The following is a 25,709-nucleotide window of genomic DNA, read 5'->3' on the forward strand; positions in this document are numbered from 1 at the left end:
CACACACACACAGCCTTTTGGAACCACCTGATCCATATAAGAACACCCTGAAACCCAAACCCATGTAACCTGACCCCCCCCCGTGTGTGTGTGCGTGTGCTCGTCCAGTCGGTGTGTCTTGGTGGAGTTTCTTTCGGGACGTGTTGGTTGTTTTCCTTCCAGACGTCTGTGTTCATCAGATCAGATATTTACATCTAGATGGAACCAGGTCTGTAGAGGTGTTTATAGATCAGATATTTACGTCTAGATGGAACCTGATGGTCTTAGAGGTGTTTATAGATCAGATATTTACGTCTAGATGGAACCTGATGGTCTTAGAGGTGTTTCTCTGTCTCATCGTCGTAACATCCAGACTTACTGTAGCTTCATGTGTTTATTGACTGACTGAGTATTTTAACATCCAGACTTACTGTAGCTTCATGTGTTTATTGACTGACTGAGTATTTTAACATCCAGACTTACTGTAGCTTCATGTGTTTATTGACTGACTGAGTATTTTAACATCCAGACTTACTGTAGCTTCATGTGTTTATTGACTGACTGAGTATTTTAACATCCAGACTTACTGTAGCTTCATGTGTTTATTGACTGACTGAGTATTTTAACATCCAGACTTACTGTAGCTTCATGTGTTTATTGACTGACTGAGTATTTTAACATCCAGACTTACTGTAGCTTCATGTGTTTATTGACTGACTGAGTATTTTAACATCCAGACTTACTGTAGCTTCATGTGTTTATTGACTGACTGAGTATTTTTGAACTACGACAGAACAACACAAGCTGTGTTGTACTTTAACCCATCGTGGGAAGGAACAGCTTTTTGTAACTATACCTTTCAAGACAGCAAGCCATTCTGGTGCCGTCTATATGTAGAGGATGTAGCAACATACTTTTCTTTTTTTCATCTTTTTTTCTTTTCATTTTTCTTTTTGGTTAAATATGTCAAGGTTTTCAGAATACAGATTTTCTAAAATACAGATTTAGAAGGCGTTTGTTTTTGGAATCGGCTTCAGTCAAACTGGTAACAGGTTACCAGTCCATGCAAACTGGTCCCCTCAGTACCAGTACTCTGGTACCCTCAGTTTGCATGGAACCGTTTAGATCCTACCGTTTGGACTACAGCTTACTAAACAAGGTGTGTTAAAAGGATGAAACCGAGGGAAGCCTTTCGGCTCGTCGTTTCTCGCTCTCCATTCATCCCGTCCGTCCGTCATGGCGGAGGTTCTGACCTGGAGCGGTCAGGAACACACCGACTGGACCGTTCCTCCCAGCAGCGCTCCTCACCGAGTCTGGATATCACTCATCGCAGGTCAGTCACTTGGGGTTAGGGGCCATGAGTCACAGACCCCTAAGGGTCCATTTGGTTACATGTGTTACTCTCAGAGTCACAGACCCGTAAGGGTCCATTTGGTTACATGTGTTACACTCAGAGTCACAGACCCCTAAGGGTCCATTTGGTTACATGTGTTACTCCCAGAGTCACAGACCCGTAAGGGTCCATTTGGTTACATGTGTTACTCCCAGAGTCACAGACCCGTAAGGGTCCATTTGGTTACATGTGTTACACTCAGAGTCACAGACCCCTAAGGGTCCATTTGGTTCCATGTGTTACACTCAGAGTCACATTAACTATCATGGTTCATTTCGCCAATGGTCTTTGACCTTTGACCTTTCTAGATATCATCTTTCTTACACAGAGCGAAAGAGGAAAACACTAATATTTGGTCTAGTATTGCAGATTTGGTCAAGGATGTTTAGTTTATTTTCCTATTGCACAGTGGTATTGGGTTAGGTTGGTATAGGGTTAGGTTGGTATTGGGTTAGGTTAGTATAGGGTTATGTTGGTATAGGGTTAGGTTGGTATAGGGTAGTGTAGGGTTAGGTTAGTATAGGGTTAGGTTAGTATAGGGTTAGGTTGGTATAGGTTAGTATAGGGTTAGGTTAGTATAGGGTAGTATAGGGTTAGGTTAGTATAGGGTTAGGTTAGTATAGGGTTAGGTTGGTATAGGTTAGTATAGGGTTAGGTTAGTATAGGGTTAGGTTGGTATAGGGTAGTATAGGGTTAGGTTAGTATAGGGTTAGGTTAGTATAGGGTTATGTTGGTATAGGGTTAGGTTGGTATAGGGTAGTATAGGGTTAGGTTAGTATAGGGTTAGGTTAGTATAGGGTTATGTTGGTATAGGGTTAGGTTGGTATAGGGTAGTGTAGGGTTAGGTTAGTATAGGGTTAGGTTGGTATAGGGTTAGGTTGGTATTGGGTTAGGTTGGTATAGGTTAGTATAGGGTTAGGTTAGTATAGGGTTAGGTTGGTATAGGTTAGTATAGGGTTAGGTTAGTATAGGGTTAGGTTGGTATAGGTTAGTATAGGGTTAGGTTAGTATAGGGTTAGGTTGGTATAGGGTTAGGTTGGTATAGGTTAGTATAGGGTTAGGTTAGTATAGGGTTAGGTTGGTATAGGTTAGTATAGGGTTAGGTTAGTATAGGGTTAGGTTGGTATAGGTTAGTATAGGGTTAGGTTAGTATAGGGTTAGGTTGGTATAGGTTAGTATAGGGTTAGGTTAGTATAGGGTTAGGTTGGTATAGGTTAGTATAGGGTTAGGTTAGTATAGGGTTAGGTTGGTATAGGTTAGTATAGGGTTAGGTTAGTATAGGGTTAGGTTGGTATAGGTTAGTATAGGGTTAGGTTAGTATAGGGTTAGGTTGGTATAGGTTAGTATAGGGTTAGGTTAGTATAGGGTTAGGTTGGTATAGGTTAGTATAGGGTTAGGTTAGTATAGGGTTAGGTTGGTATAGGTTAGTATAGGGTTAGGTTAGTATAGGGTTAGGTTGGTATAGGTTAGTATAGGGTTAGGTTAGTATAGGGTTAGGTTAGTATAGGTTAGTATAGGGTTAGGTTAGTATAGGGTTAGGTTGGTATAGGTTAGTATAGGGTTAGGTTAGTATAGGGTTAGGTTGGTATTGTGGCATATTTTGTCCCGGGGGAGGGGTGGGTGGGTGGGATTGTTTGTTTGTTTTTGTGTTCCTTTTCTTTTGCTGTTGTACTTGTAACTGTAATGTAATGTAATGTAATGTAACTTGTGTTGTTTTCATGTCACAGTGCAATGCTTTGTGAGATTGTAGATCGTTGATTTTTGAAAACCAAGTGTCCATATTGACGACAACATGAACTCATGTCTTCTGTACAAGATGCTGAGTTGTTTCACACTGGGCGGGTGAGGTGCATCAATGACTGATTGATTTATTGATAATTAGACACTGGTCCAGTAAAACATTTGGGCTAAAAGACCCTATAGAATAGAGTCCATGTACAATTTACAATTTAACGCTCTTAATCCAGAGAGATTTACATTAAGCAAGAACAGTATGGCAATACATCACATACATAACAAGTAGTTATCATGAAGCATGCGTAAGCTAAGAACGTAACAGTGGAATATCTATATAATGAAACTATACATACTATAGGCATGCTATACTATACTATACTATACTATACTATACTATACTATACTATACTATACTATACTATACTATACTATACATATATACTATAAAGTGCTATGACTACATCAAATGCTATTCTAGTGCTATCTACGTAACATGCTATAAGTCTGTATAAAATGCTATCTAAGTCTACATAAAGTGCTATCTAAGGGGCTAGGGTAAGTGCTACGGGCCATGATGGAGTCTAAAAAGGTGGGTTTTCAGACTACGGCGGAAGATTGGGAGTGAGTTTGCAGTTCTGACTGCAATGGGAAGTTCATTCCATAGTTTAGATTGGGAGTGAGTCTGCAGTTCTGACTGCAATGGGAAGTTCATTCCATAGTTTAGATTGGGAGTGAGTCTGCAGTTCTGACTGCAATGGGAAGTTCATTCCATAGTTTAGATTGGGAGTGAGTCTGTAGTTCTGACTGCAATGGGAAGTTCATTCCATAGTTTAGATTGGGAGTGAGTCTGCAGTTCTGACTGCAATGGGAAGTTCATTCCATAGTTTAGATTGGGAGTGAGTCTGTAGTTCTGACTGCAATGGGAAGTTCATTCCATAGTTTAGATTGGGAGTGAGTCTGCAGTTCTGACTGCAATGGGAAGTTCATTCCATAGTTTAGATTGGGAGTGAGTCTGAGTTCTGACTGCAATGGGAAGTTCATTTCATAGTTTAGATTGGGAGTGAGTCTGTAGTTCTGACTGCAATGGGAAGTTCTTTCCATAGTTTAGATTGGGAGTGAGTCTGTAGTTCTGACTGCAATGGGAAGTTCGTTCCATAGTTTAGATTGGGAGTGGGTCTGTAGTTCTGACTGCAATGGGAAGTTCATTCCATAGTTTAGATTGGGAGTGAGTCTGCAGTTCTGACTGCAATGGGAAGTTCATTCCATAGTTTAGATTGGGAGTGAGTCTGTAGTTCTGACTGCAATGGGAAGTTCATTCCATAGTTTAGATTGGGAGTGAGTCTGCAGTTCTGACTGCAATGGGAAGTTCGTTCCATAGTTTAGATTGGGAGTGAGTCTGTAGTTCTGACTGCAATGGGAAGTTCATTCCATAGTTTAGATTGGGAGTGAGTCTGTAGTTCTGACTGCAATGGGAAGTTCATTCCATAGTTTATGGGAGTGAGTCTGTAGTTCTGACTGCAATGGGAAGTTCATTCCATAGTTTAGATTGGGAGTGAGTCTGTAGTTCTGACTGCAATGGAAGTTCATTCCATAGTTTAGATTGGGAGTGAGTCTGTAGTTCTGACTGCAATGGGAAGTTCATTCCATAGTTTAGATTGGGAGTGAGTCTGTAGTTCTGACTGCAATGGGAAGTTCATTCCATAGTTTAGATTGGGAGTGAGTCTGTAGTTCTGACTGTAATGGGAAGTTCATTCCATAGTTTAGATTGGGAGTGAGTCTGTAGTTCTGACTGTAATGGGAAGTTCATTCCATAGTTTAGATTGGGAGTGAGTCTGTAGTTCTGACTGCAATGGGAAGTTCATTCCATAGTTTAGATTGGGAGTGAGTCTGTAGTTCTGACTGCAATGGGAAGTTCATTCCATAGTTTAGATTGGGAGTGAGTCATTTCTAAACAACCACAGACCTCAGTTCACACCATAACTCATGTTTTCTCTAAAGCGTCTCTTGGAGATTTGACTTGTTTAATTGAAACTTCTCTAAACTGTGTGAGTTTGAACTTGTGTGTGTTCTGCACCAGAAGGCTCCCAGCCCTGGCAGAGTAGTTCTGGAGTAGTTCCAATGGATTGTGTGCCCCTAGTTTTTCCCTAGTGGGACTGATTGATTGATTGATTGAAATATGTATTAACAGTTGCAGAATTACAGTACATTTCAAGCACAAACTCAATACAAAGACTGTTAACTGTGAGTGGACAACCCAATTAAAATCACCTTGGAGGCCCGGGGCGGAGTTCTCCGTCCAAGGTCATGGTCAAGTGCCCAAGCCGGAGATTGATAAATAGGACGGAGATTAATGATAACAAAACCGTTCGCATCGCTCTAGAACCTTGGAGCGCTTGTTGCTCGATCCGATGACGTTTTTTAGTTATAGTCTGTGTCTCTGTCTGTGGTTGTGTCTGTGGTGAACATCTTGAAGCAACACACAAAAGCAGTGCAACTAGCAGATCTACAATCTCACAGCACGTTGCATGGCAACGTGCTGTGAGCTTGTAGATCTGCTATTTTCACCATTTAAAAAATAAACTGCTTGTGGTGTTTGTGGTGGAGTCGAGTCGACACCCAACCCGTCACAGCTCATTACGTATTCATGAGGGAGGCGGGCCTGGGAAAGGTCAACACAATGATGACCAACATCACAGGACCAATCACATCGCATGATCTGATGAATAATTAATTAATCAACATCAATGGACCAATTATATCACATGATCTGATGAATAATTAATGAACACAAGACGATTAATGAGCCAACAGCACTTGAACTTGTCAATTAAAAGGAAATGTTAGACCCAGAGATGTGGGAACAGTGCCATCTTAAGCACGGGACATGTAATTACACCTCGTTCATCTACATGTCACTTCATGTGGGGCCCTTGAGGCCCAGGGACCCCCAGGGGCCCTTGAGGTCCGGGTACCCCCAGGGGCCCTTGGCGTCCGGGGATCCCCAGGGGCCCTTGATGATAAGAGCGCCCCTCACTTCACACAGGTGTGATTGTTATACATACAGCAGGCAGGCAGGCAGACAGACAGACAGACAGACAGACAGACAGACATACAGACAGACAGACAGACAGACAGCCAGTGTGTATTGGTTGCTATGGACGCCATAGTGACCGTATCTAACTGGTTGCTAGGCGCAGTCTCTTTAAGAAGTCCAGGTGTTACACAGAAAGTTGTGACAAACTCCTGCTGGTTATTTTAGAGTTAGAAAAAATACTGTTGACGCAAATTGTTTTCTCGTTTGGTCTTAAATGCTGAAAATGTGACCATTATTTAAATTAAACAAAAACAAATTGTCATCACACTTGGGCAAGTGGCTAATGGCCCCAAGGAGTGCTTTTCGTGCAAAACTAAATCTAAAACTAAAGCTTTCTTTTCCCACCACTGTGTTCACTTTCATAGTTTCATACGTCATAGATTCGGTACGGTCACAGTATTGCACAGGTCACCAGAGTGGGTGTAACATGGGACGGTCACAGGACTCCACGGGTCACCATGGGGCGGGCACAGGACTCCACAGGTCACCAGAGTGGGTGTAACATGGGGCGGTCACAGGACTCCACAGGTCACCAGAGTGGGTGTAACATGGGATGGTCACAGGACTCCACAGGTCACCAGAGTGGGTTTAACATGGGGCGGTCACAGGACTCCACAGGTCACCAGAGTGGGTGTAACATGGGGCGGTCACAGGACTCCACGGGTCACCAGAGTGGGTGTAACATGGGGCTGTCACAGGACTCCACAGGTCACCAGAGTGGGTGTAACATGGGGCTGTCACAGGACTCCACAGGTCACCAGAGTGGGTGTAACAGTCATAATGGAATGTGTGTCTTGTAGGAGGAAGCAGAACACTGTTCTGAGAACAGAGAGTTGTTTTGATTTGTTTTAACTTCTAGCGGCTCTAAAACGTCCTCAAAGCTTCCCTGGACTTAACTTTCATAAAGTTGATCAAACATCCATGGATTTAACGTCATGGATATAAAACATTCCGCTATGTTTCTGTCAACTTTATTTAAAATGGCAGACGACGTGGAGCTGCTGGGAACCGCGGAGTTTATCAAAGGTAATTTATCACTATCTAAAGAGTTTAATTAAATGTGTTTATAGTTCATTAAAACGACCCGTGGTTCCGTTTTCACTCACTTATTTTAATCAATTCACGACCAGTTTATAGTTGTCAAAGTTTAACATGAAAACGGCAATAAATAAGACGCTCGAGATGAAGTTAGTATAAGAAGATATTCAGCCTCATATGAAGGAGAGTCAACCTGCTTTAACTCACTGCTACATTTATAACTCTCACATCTATATAAATCATTACATTTCACACATAAAGCTCTTAACTCAGAGCCACAGATGTTCTCTTTCTGTTCGGGGTGATTTTACCTCCAGTATCTTCACTGTTGTTCAATAAAACACGTTTTAATCCGAACGGTGACCATTTTTCTCAGTGTTTACCCCATACTGTCAACTACGTGCCCCTATCGGCGGGGAGGTGTACTGCACCCCGATGACATAACTCCTAATGAGAACATGGTCACCGATGTGATTAAAATGTGTTTTATGTAACACTAGTGAAGATACTGTTTCTCCTACCTCCCGAACAGAACCCTAACATATCCGTGTCTCTGAGGAGAGAGCTTTACATCTGAAACATGGATGTTTGTGTAGATGTTTCAGCTGTAAATGGAACAGTGTTTTAAACCACGTAGTTCCTCCATGACCCTGTGAAGTCATGGAGGAGGACGGAGAGACAGAATGTGATTCAACTTTAACTTTAACTATTTAATTTAACTAAAATAGTCCTATAATGAATTAATGAAACTCAACAAATCAATGAAAACACCATGGAGGATCACAGAGACAAAACACACATCCTGGAAGTTGTACATAATAAATATACTGATTATTTGTGTGTGTGTGTGTGTGTGTGTGTGTGTGTGTGTGTGTGTGTGTGTGTGTGTGTGTGTGTGTGTGTGAGAGATAGAGAAAGATGCTTCTTCTGTTATTTCTTTAAATGGGTTGTTTTTCATGCCAAGGACCCACAGATGAATGGATCAGTCTGTGGACCCCCATCTGCATATTATGTTGTTTCAACTTCCATGGACATAATAATAAATATTATCATTCATTTAATCATAATTATTACTGTAGTGTAGTCATTCATTCATTCATTCATTCATTCGAATGAATGAAAGACTACAGTAATAATTATGATAACAATGTAGTGTGTCTAATGAGTGAAAGCTACTAAAGCGACCAGAAAGCACGCCGGCTGGGCCAGGCTACCTGCCCCTCTAGACCAGAAAGCACGATGGCTGGGCCAGGCTACCCGCCCCTCTAGACCAGAAAGCACGCTGGCTGGGCCAGGCTACCTGCCCCTCTAGACCAGAAAGCACGCTGGCTGGGCCAGGCTACCTGCCCCTCTAGACCAGAAAGCATGCTGGCTGGGCCAGGCTACCTGCCCCTCTAGACCAGAAAGCACGATGGCTGGGCCAGGCTACCAGTACCTGCCCCTCTAGACCAGAAAGCACGCTGGCTGGGCCAGGCTACCCGCCCCTCTAGACCAGAAAGCACGCTGGCTGGGCCAGGCTACCCGCCCCTCTAGACCAGAAAGCACGCTGGCTGGGCCAGGCTACCCGCCCCTCTAGACCAGAAAGCACGCTGGCTGGGCCAGGCTACCCGCCCCTCTAGACCAGAAAGCACGCTGGCTGGGCCAGGCTACCCGCCCCTCTAGACCAGAAAGCACGCTGGCTGGGCCAGGCTACCAGTACCCGCCCCTCTAGACCAGAAAGCACGCTGGCTGTGCCAGGCTACCAGTACCTGCCCCTCTAGACCAGAAAGCACGCTGGCTGGGCCAGGCTACCAGTACCCGCCCCTCTAGACCAGAAAGCACGCTGGCTGGGCCAGGCTACCCGCCCCTCTAGACCAGAAAGCACGCTGGCTGGGCCAGGCTACCCGCCCCTCTAGACCAGAAAGCACGCTGGCTGGGCCAGGCTACCCGCCCCTCTAGACCAGAAAGCACGCTGGCTGGGCCAGGCTACCAGTACCCGCCCCTCTAGACCAGAAAGCACGCTGGCTGGGCCAGGCTACCAGTACCCGCCCCTCTAGACCAGAAAGCACGCTGGCTGGGCCAGGCTACCCGCCCCTCTAGACCAGAAAGCACGCTGGCTGGGCCAGGCTACCAGTACCCGCCCCTCTAGACCAGAAAGCACGCTGGCTGGGCCAGGCTACCAGTACCCGCCCCTCTAGACCAGAAAGCACGCTGGCTGGGCCAGGCTACCCGCCCCTCTAGACCAGAAAGCACGCTGTGACTCTGTGACTCTGTGACTTGGACACCTGAACTGTGCACAAAGCTGGGATAAAATGTGCATGCATTGTGGGTTATGCTAATAATATATAGAAGTTATTTATCACATTTATATTATTGTATGTCTTCCCAGATCGTCTGCATTTAAATCATATTTATTAATATTATCGTACATTGTATTTTCAGATCGTCTGTATTTCGCGACGTTACGAAGTAAACCCAAAAGTACTGCGAACACTCACTACTTCAGTACGGACGACGAGTTCATCTACGAGAAGTAAGCGCACGCACGCACGCATGCACGCACGCACGCACGCACGCACGCACGCACGCACACATTTGTATGACGATCCTAATTGTGATAAGTGACAATAGTCATCATAATGGTGGTGATGCAACAGAGTCAAACACTCAATCTAAAAAAAGCTAAAAAATTGGTCTAAATACTGGGGTAAAAATAGTCTAAAAAAAATGAAAGTTTTTTTGCGTTGTTTCAACGTCTAATCTAAGCCCAGACTGCTAAAAAACTTTCATTTTTAGACTATTTTTACCCCAGTTTTTAGACGGTCATTTAGACGGTCATTTAGTCTAAAAGCCGAAGTGCTCAGTGGGCACCTTGTTTCCATTTAGGACCATGCAATCAATTCATAGACACACAATAACAACAATAACAACACAATTCAACATCATCACAGGGAAAAAATAACTGTAAATACAGAGTGGGAAAAAGGATGATGCTATGTTTTTGTATGCTATATAAATAAAGTTTCATAAGATTTGGTGTGTGTGTGTGTGTGTGTGTGTGTGTGTGTGTGTGTGTGTGTGTGTGTGTGTGTGTGTGTGTGTGTGTGTGTGTGTGTGTGTGTGTGTGTGTGTGTGTGTGTGTGTGTGTGTGTGTGTGTGTGTGTGTGTGTGTGTGTGTGTGTGTGTGTGTGTGTGTGTGTGTGTGTAGTTTCTATGCAGACTTCGGTCCTCTCAACCTCTCCATGCTGTACAGATACTGCTGCAAACTGAACAAGAAGCTGAAGGTGAGACGTCTGTCTGTCTGTCTGTCTCACCTGGTCAGCCAGCGCTTTTTAAGTGTCTGTCCCTCCCTTGCTAGGAATGCTGGGAATGCATGATGTCACCATGTGATGATGTCACCATGTGATGATGTCACCATGTGATGATACAATGTCACTTGAGAGAGAGAGAGAGAGAGAGAGAGAGAGAGAGAGAGAGAGAGAGAGATGGAGACCTGGTGTGTGCTTTCACACTGTGTGTGTGTGCGTGCACTTGTGTGTGTGTTTGTGTGCGTGTGAGTAGTATCTGCATCTTGCACGGACACAGTGGTTTTGAACAAAGGGTCACAGGGTTCGGCTTAGGGTCACACACTGGGTTAGGGTTAGGGTCACACACTGCTTAGGGTCACACACTGCTTAGGGTCACACACTGCTCTGAAGGGTTAGGGTTAGGGTTAGGGTTAGGGTCACACACTGCTCTGAAGAGGGTTAGGGTTAGGGTTAGGGTTAGGGTTAGGGTTCGGCTTAGGGTCACACACTGGGTTAGGGTTAGGGTCACACACTGCTTAGGGTCACACACTGCTCTGAAGGGTTAGGGTTAGGGTTCGGCTTAGGGTCACACACTGCTCTGAAGGGTTAGGGTTAGGGTTAGGGTTCGGCTTAGGGTCACACACTGCTCTGAAGGGTTAGGGTTAGGGTTAGGGTTCGGCTTAGGGTCACACACTGCTCTGAAGATATTTCACACAAACTCATCATCAGTTCTCACACCGTGCAGTCAGAATGTGATGATTGTTTACAAGTGACTGTCAGTTAGAAGAGAGAGAGAGATGCATGTCTCCCCCCTTCTCCTCTCCCTCCATTGGCTCCCGGTCGCTGCCCCTCCCCCTTCTCCTCTCCCTCCATTGGCTCCCGGTCGCTGCCCGCACAGAATACAAAACTCTGATGCTGGCCTTCAAAGCGGGTGCAGTACTTAGTTACTTAGACAGTTTTTGGTTTAGACTAGTCATTGGTTAGACCAGTCATTAGTCCTACAACTACACTCCCCTAGCCCGTAGCCCCTCCCTTAGCCTCGACGACCTTACAGGCATATGCAAAGACTCAACTTATGTAACTTAGATATCATTTTGTAGACATAGCACTCTATAGTGTAGACTCATAGTTTCATTATATAGATATTCCACTGTAAGACAGATTCTTATGAACCTAGAAGACTATTTCTATGTATGTGATGTATTTTATTACCATGTGTTGTTCTTGCTTAATGTAAATCACTCTGGATCTGAGAGAGCGTCTGATAAATGTGACTGACAGACAGACAGACAGACAGACAGACAGACAGACAGACAGACAGACAGACAGGCAGGCAGGCAGACAGACAGACAGACAGACAGACAGACAGACAGACAGACAGACAGACAGACAGACAGACAGTAAATCAAGGCTTCCCACTGTGTTTGTGTCCTGGTTACCATGGAGACGGCATTCCACTGGACGACATGACAACGTGTGTGTGTGTGTGTGTGTGTGTGTGTGTGTGTGTGTGTGTGTGTGTGTGTGTGTGTGTGTGTGTGTGTGTGTGTGTGTGTGTGTGTGTGTGTGTGTGTGTGTGTGTGTGTGTGTGTGTGTGTGTGTGTGTGTGTGTGTGTGTGTGTGTGTGTGTGTGTGTGTGTGTGTGTGTGTGTGTGTGTGTGTGTGTGTGTGCAGTCGTTCACTCTCACCAGGAAGCGCATCGTTCATTACACCAGCTTCGATCAGAGGAAGAGAGCCAACGCTGCCGTGCTGATTGGAGCATACGCTGTGAGTAACAATCCTTCCTATTGGCTGGTTTACACCAGAGCCATATAATAGAAGAGTTAGGACATTGAGGGGCAGAAACCCAGAGCCATCTAATAGAAGAGTTAGGACATTGAGGGGTCAGAAACCCAGAGCCATCTAATAGAAGAGTTAGGACATTGAGGGGGCAGAAACCCAGAGCCATCTAATAGAAGAGTTAGGACATTGAGGGGGCAGAAACCCAGAGCCATCTAATAGAAGAGTTAGGACATTGAGGGGTCAGAAACCCAGAGCCATCTAATAGAAGAGTTAGGACATTGAGGGGTCAGAAACCCAGAGCCATCTAATAGAAGAGTTAGGACATTGAGGGGGCAGAAACCCAGAGCCATCTAATAGAAGAGTTAGGACATTGAGGGGGCAGAAACCCAGCACTGTTCATGCATCCTGAACTGAGACAAGCTGGAGTTGGAAATACATTGTCTTCAACGAGGGGCGGCGCAAATAAGAGCTATTTTAAGCACGTGTGCAACATGACAACTGTTTTAAAGTACAGTAACAACTAAAGCCTCTGTAATGTTTATGTTCTACTATTACTACAAAACAATCAAAAATAAAGGGATTTAAGATCATTAAAGCTGGGCTGAGTCCAATGCATTTATGCCTACTTCCGGTCCAGGACTTGTCCCAGTTGGTTGTCCCCATTCTCAATAGAAGTCTATGTAGGAGAGCCTCCATTGGACTGAAGCCAATAGAAGTCTATGTAGGAGAGCCTCCATTGGACTGAAGCCTATAGAAGTCTATGTAGGAGAGCCTCCATTGGACTGAAGCCAATAGAAGTCTATGGAGGAGAGCCGCCATTGGACTGAAGCCAATAGAAGTCTATGTAGGAGAGCCTCCATTGGACTGAAGCCAATAGAAGTCTATGTAGGAGAGCCTCCATTGGACTGAAGCCAATAGAAGTCTATGTAGGAGAGCCTCCATTGGACTGAAGCCAATAGAAGTCTATGTAGGAGAGCCTCCATTGGACTGAAGCCAATAGTAGTCTATGTAGGAGAGCCTCCATTGGACTGAAGCCAATAGAAGTCTATGTAGGAGAGCCTCCATTGGACTGAAGCCAATAGAAGTCTATGTAGGAGAGCCTCCATTGGACTGAAGCCCCATGAAGTGAACACAGTTTGCGTAACTGTCTATATCTAAGGCTCTGGTTTACCTATGATCTTAGATTACTGTGAAGCAGTGCCTTTACCAGCTATGGGGTTTATAAGACACACATACCTTACCAGCTATGGGGTTTATAAGGGACACAGACCTTACCAGCTATGGGGCTTATAAGACACAGAGGCCTTTACCAGCTATGGGGTTTATTAAGACGCACAGACCTTACCAGCTATGGGGTTTATAAGGGACACAGACCTTTACCAGCTATGGGGTTTATAAGACAGACCTTACCAGCTATGGGGTTTATAAGAGACAGGCCTTTACCAGCTATGTGGTTTATAAAACACACAGACCTTACCAGCTATGGGGTTTATAAGAGACAGACCTTACCAGCTATGGGGTTTCTAAGACACAGACCTTACCAGCTATGGGGTTTATAAGACAGACCAGGTCATACAGAGATTCCATCGCCTGGCTCTGTATCTCAAATGGTCAAATACATATTTGATTAAGGAATATTATGCATTTTGTATTATTTCTGTATGTCAGCAAAATGTAGAGTTTTATGTTAGACATGGAGGGAAATTAAGATTCTCCAATTTTCTGTCTGTCTGTCTGTCTGTCTGTCTGTCTGTCTGTCTGTCTGTCTGCCTGTCTGTCTGTCTGTCTGCCTGCCTGCCTGTCTGTCTGTCTGCCTGCCTGCCTGCCTGCCTGCCTGTCTGTCTGTCTCTATCAGGTGATCTATATGAAGAAGACTCCAGAAGAGGCTTACAGAGCTCTGATCTCTGGATCCAATGCTTCCTACCTTCCTTTCAGGTACGCACGCACACACGCACGCACGCACGCACGCACGCACGCACGCGGGGCGACTGTGGCTCAGGAGGTAGAGCAGGTCGTCCAATGATCCATGTGTCGGCGGTTCGAATCCCGGCTCCTCCTGTCTACATGTCGAAGTGTCCTTGGGCAAGACACTGAACCCCAAATTGCTCCCGATGTGCTGGTTGGTACCTTGCATGGCTTCCGCCGCAATCGGTGTATGAATGGGTGAATGTAATGCACAATCTATGTAAAGCGCCTTGGATAAAGGCGCTATATAAATGCACCATTTACCATTTACCATTTACCACCCCAGTCTGACATTCAGGCTCAGATACTACAGTGTCTGAAATGTATTGATTGATGTTTTCACATAAACAATGTGTGTTAGTTAGGGGATATATATATATATATATATATATATGTGTATATATATGTGTGTATATATAGGGTTAGGGTTATATATAAACAGTGTGTGGTGTTTCAGGGATGCATCGTTTGGGAATTGCACCTTCAACCTCACCATCTTGGACTGTCTGCAGGGAATCAGGAAGGTTAGTGTTACATACACTGCACTGTAGCGCCCCCATCTGGATGGGAGGTCTCTGGGATCACTGCAGCGCCCCCATCTGGATGGGAGGTATCTGGGATCACTGCACTGCAGCGCCCCCATCTGGATGGGAGGTCTCTGGGATCACTGCAGCGCCCCCATCTGGATGGGAGGTCTCTGGGATCACTGCAGCGCCCCCATCTGGATGGGAGGTCTCTGGGATCACTGCACTGCAGCGCCCCCATCTGGATGGGAGGTCTCTGGGATCACTGCAGCGCCCCCATCTGGATGGGAGGTCTCTGGGATCACTGCAGCGCCCCCATCTGGATGGGAGGTCTCTGGGATCACTGCAGCGCCCACATCTGGATGGGGGGTCTCTGGGATCACTGCACTGCAGCGCCCCCATCTGGATGGGAGGTCTCTGGGATTAATCACTATATTTGTGTTGTGTTTCAGGCTCTTCAACACGGATTCTTTGACTTTGAAACGTTTGATGTGGAAGAATATGAACACTATGAGGTAATACATTTAATACTATTACATTACATAGATATTCACAGCAGAGACTTCATATTATTATTACTAATAGTATAATATTATATTTTATATATTTTATATTTTCAGCGTGTGGAGAACGGAGATTTCAACTGGATCGTTCCTGGGAAGTTCCTGGCCTTCAGCGGACCACACCCGAAGAGTAAGACTGAGAACGGTCAGTAAAGAGTTAATATTACACCCTATATTACACCCTAAAGAGTTAATATTACACCCTAAGAGTTAATACAATTTACAATTTACAATTTAGGCATTTAGCAGACGCTCTTAATCCAGAGCGACTTACAATAGGCAAGAACAAAAAGCATGGGAATACATCACATATGTAAAAAAATGCATTTATCGCGAAACATGCGTAAGCTAAGACCGTGACTAGAACATATCTATATAATGACACTATACATATAAACTATAACTAGAACATATCTATATAATGACACTATACATATAAACTACACATATATGCTATACTATGCTGTACATATATACTATGAAGTGCTATGACTACATACAATGCACTTATTGTGCTGTCTACATGACATGCTATAAGTCTGTTTCAAATGCTATAAAAGTCTAAGAAGTGCTGTCTAAGGGGGTAGGGTAAGTGCTATGGGCCATGATGGAGTCTGAAAAGGTGGGTTTTCAGACTACGGCGGAAGATCGGGAGTGATGCTGCAGTTCTGATTGCAACGGGAAGTGCATTCCACAGTTTTGGGGCCAGAAGGGAGAAGAGTTTGGGACGTGTGGAGCGTTGTCCCGGCGTTTTTAGTGAGGGTACTTCCAGCTTCCCTGCGTTGGCTGATCTGAGTGCGCGGGAGGGTTTGTAGGGTTCAATCATGCTGGCAAGATATGGGGGAGCCATACCTTTGGTTGCTTTAAATGCCAACATCAGAGTTTTGTATTCTGTGCGGGCAGCGACCGGGAGCCAGTGCAGGGAGCGGAGCAGGGGGGAGACATGTGAGAATTTTGGCTGGTTGAAGACCAAGCGAGCTGCGGCATTTTGGATCAGTTGGAGAGGCTTCAGTGCACATGCCGGTAGGCCAGTAAGGAGAGAGTTACAATAGTCAAGTTTTGACAGGACTGTTGTCTGGATTAGGAGCTGGGATGATTACACCCTAAGAGTTAATATTACACCCTAAGAGTTAATATTACATCCTAAGAGTTAATATTACACCTTAAGGCTTATTTCCCATACTTCAGGAAGCACAACGTAACCTTGTCTCCTCTCCTCGTCTCCTCGTCTCCTCTCTCCTAGGCTACCACCCCACGCTCCAGAGGCTTATTTCCCATACTTCAAGAAGCACAACGTAACCTTGTCTCCTCCTTGTCTCCTCTCCTCGTCTCCTCTCCTCTCTCCTAGGCTACCCGCTCCATGCTCCAGAGGCTTATTTCCCATACTTCAGGAAGCACAACGTAACCACGGTGATCCGTCTCAATAAGAAGGTCTATGATTCGCGGAGGTTTACGGACGCCGGCTTCAACCACTACGAGCTGTTCTTCCTAGATGGCTCCACCCCCTCTGACATCATCACCAGGCGCTTCCTGCACATCTGTGAGAACACGGAGGGAGCACTGGCCGTCCACTGTAAAGGTTAATTAATTATTCATGACCTCATTAACATATTATAATAACTACATATTTGAGAACACAGCTGGCCGTCCACTGTAAAGGTTAATTAATTATTCATAACCTCATTAACATATATATAGAGAGAGAGTTTTTTTTAGATATTCTCGTTTCAGCACAGATTGTGTTAAAACTCGGGTTTAAAATAACAATGACCAGATCTATAAGGATCTCCTCCCCCCCCCCCCCTCCCCCCCCTCTCTCTCTCCAGCGGGTCTTGGGCGAACGGGGACTCTGATTGGCTGTTATATGATGAAGCATTACCGCTTCACGGCGGGCGAGGCCATCGCCTGGCTGAGGATCTGCAGACCGGGCTCCGTGATTGGTCCACAGCAGAACTTCCTGGAAGAGTGAGTTGAGTTGTGATTGGTCCACAGCACAACTTCCTGGAAGAGTGAGTTGAGTTGTGATTGGTCCACAGCACAACTTCCTGGAAGAGTGAGTTGAATTGTGATTGGTCCACAGCACAACTTCCTGGAAGAGTGCAAGGACTATCTAAAGAGGACGAGACGCGAAGACCGTACGGGCGACGACATGTTGCTCCATGGAAGGAAAGAAACATGCGCAGTTGAGACCAGGAAGTTGTACATGCCCAAATTTGTGCATGTACAACTTCCTGGTCTCAACTGCGCATGTTTCTTTCCTTCCATGGAGCAACATGTCGTCGCCCGTACGGTCTTCGCGTCTCGTCCTCTTAGACAGTCCTTGGAAGAGTGCAAGGAAGCTTTGAGCAAGGTATATTAAATGGAGGTAAGGTCAAAGGTCACCGTAAGGTCACCAACGTCATTTTCGCTATCACGCAATTCCAGACGGCAGATTCGTCGCACCATGGGAGCCAAACTGCACCCAGAAGTTCGGCAGAATACACTGGAGTCAATGAGAGTTCAGTGACCAGCTCTATTTATATATAAAATACATTGGAGTCAATGAGAGCTCAGTGACCAGCTCTATTTATATATAAAATACATTGTAGTCAATGAGAGCTCAGTGACCAGCTCTATTTATATATAAAATACATTGGAGTCAATGAGAGCTCAGTGACCAGCTCTATTTATATATAAAATACACTGGAGTCAATGAGAGCTCAGTGACCAGCTCTATTTATATATAAAATACACTGGAGTCAATGAGAGCTCAGTGACCAGCTCTATTTATATATAAAATACATTGGAGTCAATGAGAGCTCAGTGACCAGCTCTATTTATATATAAAATACATTGGAGTCAATGAGAGCTCAGTGACCATCTTTATTTATATATAAAATACACTGGAGACAGACAGACAGACAGACAGACAGACAGACAGACGAGCCCCATTATCATCTTTTAGTTCCACGGAACACGTTAGGGTAACCCTAACCCTGTGACATCATTGTGACATCACGTGGCAGCCAAGTCTATGGACCTTTAATGTTTATTTAAAGAGGCTAGACGCCCCTCACTTCACACAAGTGTCATTCATTTTTCTCCTTCCTGTGTGGACAGGAAGCAGGCGTTCCTGTGGCTGCAAGGCGACGGCCTGCGTACCCAGACAGCCAATCAGGATGAAGTGGGCGTGTCCCGTCTCATATCCACCATGGATGACCTCACCATCGGCCCCACCCCGCTTAGCTCCGCCCACAATGTCAACCCAGCCCACAATGCCAGCCTGGACCAACAAGAGGTATAGGTGCACACACACACACACATGCACACGCATATACGTGCACACACACAGACAGACACACACACACACACTTGCACACGCATATACGTTAGGCATGTGAAAATAATCGATACGTATCGATACATCGATACAGACGTGCGCGATGCGTGTGCATCGGTTCATTCACTGTGTATCGGATACAATTGACGGGTGAAATCTCGATGCATCGTTCGCGGAGTGCTTGCAGCGGTAAAATCCAGGGTTGCACAACTTGAACCGTTTTTTTCATGTTGTATTTCACCCTATTCTGTGTTTCCGAGGCGCGTTGAACGCACCATCAGAAAAGGAAGAAATAAAAGGTCTGCGCGCTGCAGCGCACACAGTCCGTGAACAGAAGCTGCCGTACGACGGTGCAGAGTAGACGCGTTGAGACAACAAACAGACTAAAGAGCACCCGCGACTAACAGAAGTGAGCCCCACGGGTTAAACAAGAGAAGCACCACGTTTAGCTTCGTAAAATCGCTGTCCAAGCTTTGTCCGTTGATCAGTTGTTGACTTTTCACTGTAGCGCTGCGGGCTGGTAATGATCCACAGCTGTTCTTGCTGATTCTCCGACGCAAATGCGAATCTGCGTCGTGATCATCAATTTGTAATTAAAGAAAGCTTCTGCAGTCTGCACACACGTGTATACAACAACAACAACGTCACAGTCGGGTGTACTGCTTGTGTTTAAAGTCATTTTCAACCGTTTCACTACTTTCCACTGTCCAGCTTTCCCCTGCTGTTCTCTGGGATAGAAGCCTCATTTATATTCTTGCAGCACGACGGTGTCGCACGCCTACAATTGCAGATCCACAAGCTCACAGCGTGGCGGGGATGAGACGCGTTGTGAGCTTGTAGATCTGCATCTGCTATGTATTTAAAACGTTAATAATACATGCAGGCCAGGGTCTTCCATGTTTTTCAGGTCAAGCCAAGGACCCCTTAGCTGAGAGTGAGAGAGAGATCAAGCAGGGACCCCCCCACTATACATAGGCTATTATATTATAAAACTGTGTTGCAGATTAAACTAGACATATAGACTTGTTTGACAGCACTACCAGTGTGACCTGTAAATTAATGTTTTGTTTATTTGTTTCTTTTCTATTTATGTTAGTAACATTAATTGATGAACGATAGGCTATTACATTTTAATCTCTTAAACCCTCTATACTCAAAACCTCAAATTGACCTTTATGGTATACAGTATATAATAATGATATACTATAGCCTATGATTAGTAATCTAACACAATAACCAGCAGAGAGCAGACCCTTTGTTTACTGACAGAATTCTATAAGTTGGGTTGTTTGAGATGCAGAGCTATAATACTAACCTACAGTAAAACAATAAATTGCTTTAATTTAAATGTAATGCATTTTTTTACATGTTTTAGGAAATTAACAGAGCTTTAATATAAACCCTTTATATTGTGTTAAATCGCCATCTAATCGCACCGTATCGCATCGTATCGCAATGTCCAGAATTGAATCGCCATTAAGTCGCATCGTATCTGAAGAGGGGTGAATCGTATCTGAAGAGGGGTGAATCGTATCTGAAGAGGGGTGAATCGTATCTGAAGAGGGGTGAATCGTATCTGAAGAGGGGTGAATCGTATCTGAAGAGGGGTGAATCGTATCACATCGTATCTGAAGAGGGGTGAATCGTATCTGAAGAGGGGTGAATCGTATCTGAAGAGGGGTGAATGGTATCGCATCGTATCTGAAGAGGGGTGAATGGTATCGCATCGTATCTGAAGAGGGGTGAATCGTATCGCATGGTATCTGAAGAGGGGTGAATCGTATCGCATGGTATCTGAAGAGGGGTGAATCGTATCGCATGGTATCTGAAGAGGGGTGAATCGTATTGCATCGTATCTGAAGAGGGGTGAATCGCATCGTATCTGAAGAGGGGTGAATCGTATTGCATCGTATCTGAAGAGGGGTGAATCGCATCGTATCTGAAGAGGGGTGAATCGCATCGTATCTGAAGAGGGGTGAATCGTATCGCCAGGAGATTCCATGTATCTCTAAAGTATGGTATCGCTGGCAGTGCATCGAGATGCCGATTGGATATCGAATCGGCCTCAGTGCATCGAGATGCGTATCGAATCGGCCTCAGTGCATCGAGATGCGTATCCAATCGGCCTCAGTGCATCGAGATGCGTATCGAATCGGCCTCAGTGCATCGAGATGCGTATCGAATCGGCCTCAGTGCATCGAGATGCGTATCCAATCGGCCTCAGTGCATCGAGATGCGTATCCAATCGGCCTCAGTGCATCGAGATGCGTATCCAATCGGCCTCAGTGCATCGAGATGCGTATCCAATCGGCCTCAGTGCATCGAGATGCGTATCCAATCGGCCTCAGTGCATCGAGATGCGTATCCAATCGGCCTCAGTGCATCGAGATGCGTATCCAATCGGCCTCAGTGCATCGAGATGCGTATCCAATCGGCCTCAGTGCATGGAGATGCGTATCCAATCGGCCTCAGTGCATCGAGATGCGTATCCAATCGGCCTCAGTGCATGGAGATGCGTATCCAATCGGCCTCAGTGCATGGAGATGCGTATCCAATCGGCCTCAGTGCATGGAGATGCGTATCCAATCGGCCTCAGTGCATGGAGATGCGTATCCAATCGGCCTCAGTGCATGGAGATGCGTATCGAATCGGCCTCAGTGCATCGAGATGCGTATCCAATCGGCCTCAGTGCATCGAGATGCGTATCCAATCGGCCTCAGTGCATCGAGATGCGTATCCAATCGGCCTCAGTGCATCGAGATGCGTATCCAATCGGCCTCAGTGCATGGAGATGCGTATCGAATCGGCCTCAGTGCATCGAGATGCGTATCCAATCGGCCTCAGTGCATCGAGATGCGTATCCAATCGGCCTCAGTGCATCGAGATGCGTATCCAATCGGCCTCAGTGCATCGAGATGCGTATCCAATCGGCCTCAGTGCATGGAGATGCGTATCGAATCGGCCTCAGTGCATGGAGATGCGTATCCAATCGGCCTCAGTGCATGGAGATGCGTATCCAATCGGCCTCAGTGCATGGAGATGCGTATCCAATCGGCCTCAGTGCATGGAGATGCGTATCCAATCGGCCTCAGTGCATCGAGATGCGTATCCAATCGGCCTCAGTGCATCGAGATGCGTATCCAATCGGCCTCAGTGCATGGAGATGCGTATCCAATCGGCCTCAGTGCATGGAGATGCGTATCCAATCGGCCTCAGTGCATCGAGATGCGTATCCAATCGGCCTCAGTGCATGGAGATGCGTATCCAATCGGCCTCAGTGCATGGAGATGCGTATCCAATCGGCCTCAGTGCATGGAGATGCGTATCGAATCGGCCTCAGTGCATCGAGATGCGTATCCAATCGGCCTCAGTGCTGAGATTCACATGCCTAGTGTGCACGTATAATATACATGCACACACACACACACATGCACACGCATATACGCGCGCACGCGGCGCACGCACGCACGCACACACACACACACACACACACAATCATTAACAATTAGGGGTGCACGATTATTCCATTTTAAGTAAAAATAAACAATTTTTTTACATCTTTCTGCATTTAATTTGTGTACTCATCTCATTCATTTCTTAAAACAGACACTTGGAAAAGAGTATTTATTGAATAATCGTGCACCCTGTGTGTGTGTGTGTGTGTGTGTGTGTGTGTGTGTGTGTGTGTGTGTGTGTGTGTGTGTGTGTGTGTGTGTGTGTGTGTGTGTGTGTGTGTGTGTGTGTGTGTGTGTGTGTGTGTGTGTGTGTGTGTGTGTGTGTGTGTGTGTGTGTGTGTGTGTGTGTGTGTGTGTGTGTGTGTGTGTGTGTGTGTGTGTGTGTGTGTGTGTGTGTGTGTGTGTGTGTGTGTGTGCGTGCTCTCTCACAGGAAGGGTTATCGGTCACTCAGGGAGATAAACTACGAGCGTTGAAGGGGAGGAGACAACCTCGCTGTGCAACTACTGGAGCGCTGAGGTATTACACCCTATTAACCCCCTAGTGGAGCTCTGAGGTATTACACCCCCTAGTGGAGCTCTGATGTATTTCACCCTATTAACCCCCTAGTGGAGCTCTGAGGTATTACACCCTATTAACCCCCTAGTGGAGCTCTGAGGTATTACACCCTATTAACCCCCTAGTGGAGCTCTGAGGTATTACACCCTATTAACCCCCTAGTGGAGCTCTGAGGTATTACACCCTATTAACCCCCTAGTGGAGCTCTGAGGTATTACACCCTATTAACCCCCTAGTGGAGCTCTGAGGTATTACACCCTATTGACCCCCTAGTGGAGCTCTGAGGTATTACACCCTATTAACCCCCTAGTGGAGCTCTGAGGTATTACACCCTATTGACCCCCTAGTGGAGCTCTGAGGTATTACACCCCCTAGTGGAGCTCTGATGTATTTCACCCTATTAACCCCCTAGTGGAGCTCTGAGGTATTACACCCTATTAACCCCCTAGTGGAGCGCTGAGGTATTACACCCTATTAACCCCCTAGTGGAGCTCTGAGGTATTACACCCTATTAACCCCCTAGTGGAGCTCTGAGGTATTACACCCCCTAGTGGAGCTCTGATGTATTTCACCCTATTAACCCCCTAGTGGAGCTCTGAGGTATTACACCCTATTAACCCCCTAGTGGAGCGCTGAGGTATTACACCCTATTAACCCCCTAGTGGAGCTCTGAGGTATTACACCCTATTAACCCCCTAGTGGAGCTCTGAGGTATTACACCCTATTAACCCCCTAGTGGAGCGCTGAGGTATTACACCCTATTAACCCCCTAGTGGAGCTCTGAGGTATTACACCCTATTAACCCCCTAGTGGAGCTCTGAGGTATTACACCCTATTAACCCCCTAGTGGAGCTCTGAGGTATTACACCCTATTAACCCCCTAGTGGAGCTCTGAGGTATTACACCCTATTACCCCCTAGTGGAGCTCTGAGGTATTACACCCTATTAACCCCCTAGTGGAGCTCTGAGGTATTACACCCTATTAACCCCCTAGTGGAGCTCTGAGGTATTACACCCCCTAGTGGAGCGCTGAGGTATTACACCCTATTAACCCCCTAGTGGAGCTCTGAGGTATTACACCCCCTAGTGGAGCTCTGAGGTATTACACCCTATTAACCCCCTAGTGGAGCTCTGAGGTATTACACCCTAATAACCCCCTAGTGGAGCGCTGAGGTATTACACCCTATTAACCCCCTAGTGGAGCTCTGAGGTATTACACCCTATTAACCCCCTAGTGGAGCTCTGAGGTATTACACCCTATTAACCTCCTAGTGGAGCTCTGAGGTATTACACCCTATTAACCTCCTAGTGGAGCTCTGAGGTATTACACCCTATTAACCCCCTAGTGGAGCTCTGAGGTATTACACCCTATTAACCCCCTAGTGGAGCTCTGAGGTATTACACCCTATTAACCCCCTAGTGGAGCTCTGTGGTATTACACCCTATTAACCCCCTAGTGGAGCTCTGAGGTATTACACCCTATTAACCCCCTAGTGGAGCTCTGAGGTATTACACCCCCTAGTGGAGCTCTGAGGTATTACACCCTATTAACCCCCTAGTGGAGCTCTGAGGTATTACACCCCCTAGTGGAGCTCTGAGGTATTACACCCTATTAACCCCCTAGTGGAGCTCTGAGGTATTACACCATATTAACCCCCTAGTGGAGCTCTGAGGTATTACACCCTATTAACCCCGTTAGTGGAGCTCTGAGGTATTACACCTATTAACCCCCTAGTGGAGCTCTGAGGTATTACACCCTATTACCCCCTAGTGGAGCTCTGAGGTATTACACCCTATTAACCCCCTAGTGGAGCTCTGAGGTATTACACCCTATTAACCCCCTAGTGGAGCTCTGAGGTATTACACCCCCTAGTGGAGCGCTGAGGTATTACACCCTATTAACCCCCTAGTGGAGCTCTGAGGTATTACACCCCCTAGTGGAGCTCTGAGGTATTACACCCTATTAACCCCCTAGTGGAGCTCTGAGGTATTACACCCCCTAGTGGAGCTCTGAGGTATTACACCTTATTAACCCCCTAGTGGAGATCTGAGGTATTACACCCTATTAACCCCCTAGTGGAGCTCTGAGGTATTACACCCTATTAACCCCCTAGTGGAGCTCTGAGGTATTACACCCTATTAACCCCCTAGTGGAGATCTGAGGTATTACACCCTATTAACCCCCTAGTGGAGCTCTGAGGTATTACACCCTATTAACCCCCTAGTGGAGCTCTGAGGTATTTATACACGTCCGTCCGCCCGCCCACGCAGTAGAACCCTCACCCAGTGCCTTGCTCGATGGTTCTGTTGTTTTTCAGACTTGAAGAGATGAAGATGCAACAACAACACAGCCGCTCTGCTACGCAACCACCACCCAGGTACACACTGTGTGTGTGTGCGTGTGCGTGTGCGCGCGCGTGTGGCGCTCCGCATTTACAAATAATTTCAGATTTTAAAACTCTAGGATTGTGTTCTTTTTGTGATCCTTAATTAATTATTCAATTTGTTATTGCGATTTCTCTCCCAAGGTATTTAGCTTTTTATTATACATGTTAAAACAATTCTAAACAATATCCAAGAGTGAGTGGTTCTCAATTATTTTCATGTCAAGGACCCCCAAATTGACACTAGTTAGACCTGCGGACCCCCATTTGAAGAGATATGCCAGGGACCCCCATAGCGTACTTTTTACTTTCTGCTTGAAATGTTTCCTTTTCCAGTTGAAATGTTTCCTTTTCCAGTTTAAAACTTTGAAAACTATGTTTTTGTTTAAGGAATAAGCTACAGTAAACAATCAAGTTATGTAAATACTATATTTTATTTTAACAATAGGAGGTTTATTTTAACATTCGAGGTAGCTCTCTTTGTAGTTGTTCCATTCCGATGACACCTCATTACTGGAGGTTCTACTGTCACACAGCCCATATATGGGCTTACTATCATTACTGGAGGTTCTACTGTCACACAGCCCATATATGGGCTTACTATCATTACTGGAGGTTCTACTGTCACACAGCCCATATATGGGCTTACTATCA

At 45.7% G+C, this 25,709-nt stretch overlaps 1 protein-coding gene across 2 annotated transcripts in view; it reads left to right on the plus strand.

The window, feature by feature from the left end:
- The first annotated feature begins 6,996 nt into the window (after window positions 1–6,996).
- Window positions 6,997–25,709, plus strand: part of cdc14ab (cell division cycle 14Ab) — a 25,527-nt gene continuing 6,814 nt past the window's right edge. For both annotated transcript variants that reach the window (XR_013790440.1, XM_079506309.1), the window contains exons 1-13: window positions 6,997–7,229; window positions 9,663–9,753; window positions 10,429–10,504; window positions 12,182–12,274; window positions 14,145–14,224; window positions 14,712–14,778; window positions 15,231–15,293; window positions 15,399–15,486; window positions 16,690–16,920; window positions 17,168–17,306; window positions 18,441–18,618; window positions 22,547–22,632; window positions 24,990–25,049. Coding sequence is in view for 1 of the 2 variants with exons in the window: in XM_079506309.1 (XP_079362435.1) it covers window positions 7,139–7,229; window positions 9,663–9,753; window positions 10,429–10,504; window positions 12,182–12,274; window positions 14,145–14,224; window positions 14,712–14,778; window positions 15,231–15,293; window positions 15,399–15,486; window positions 16,690–16,920; window positions 17,168–17,306; window positions 18,441–18,618; window positions 22,547–22,632; window positions 24,990–25,049 (1,343 nt within the window). In the remaining variant the exon portion in view is untranslated. The remainder of the gene's footprint in view (window positions 7,230–9,662; window positions 9,754–10,428; window positions 10,505–12,181; window positions 12,275–14,144; window positions 14,225–14,711; window positions 14,779–15,230; window positions 15,294–15,398; window positions 15,487–16,689; window positions 16,921–17,167; window positions 17,307–18,440; window positions 18,619–22,546; window positions 22,633–24,989; window positions 25,050–25,709) is intronic.

Source organism: Electrona antarctica (assembly GCF_951216825.1).
Source record: "Electrona antarctica genome assembly, chromosome: 7".
NCBI lineage: Eukaryota > Metazoa > Chordata > Actinopteri > Myctophiformes > Myctophidae > Electrona > Electrona antarctica.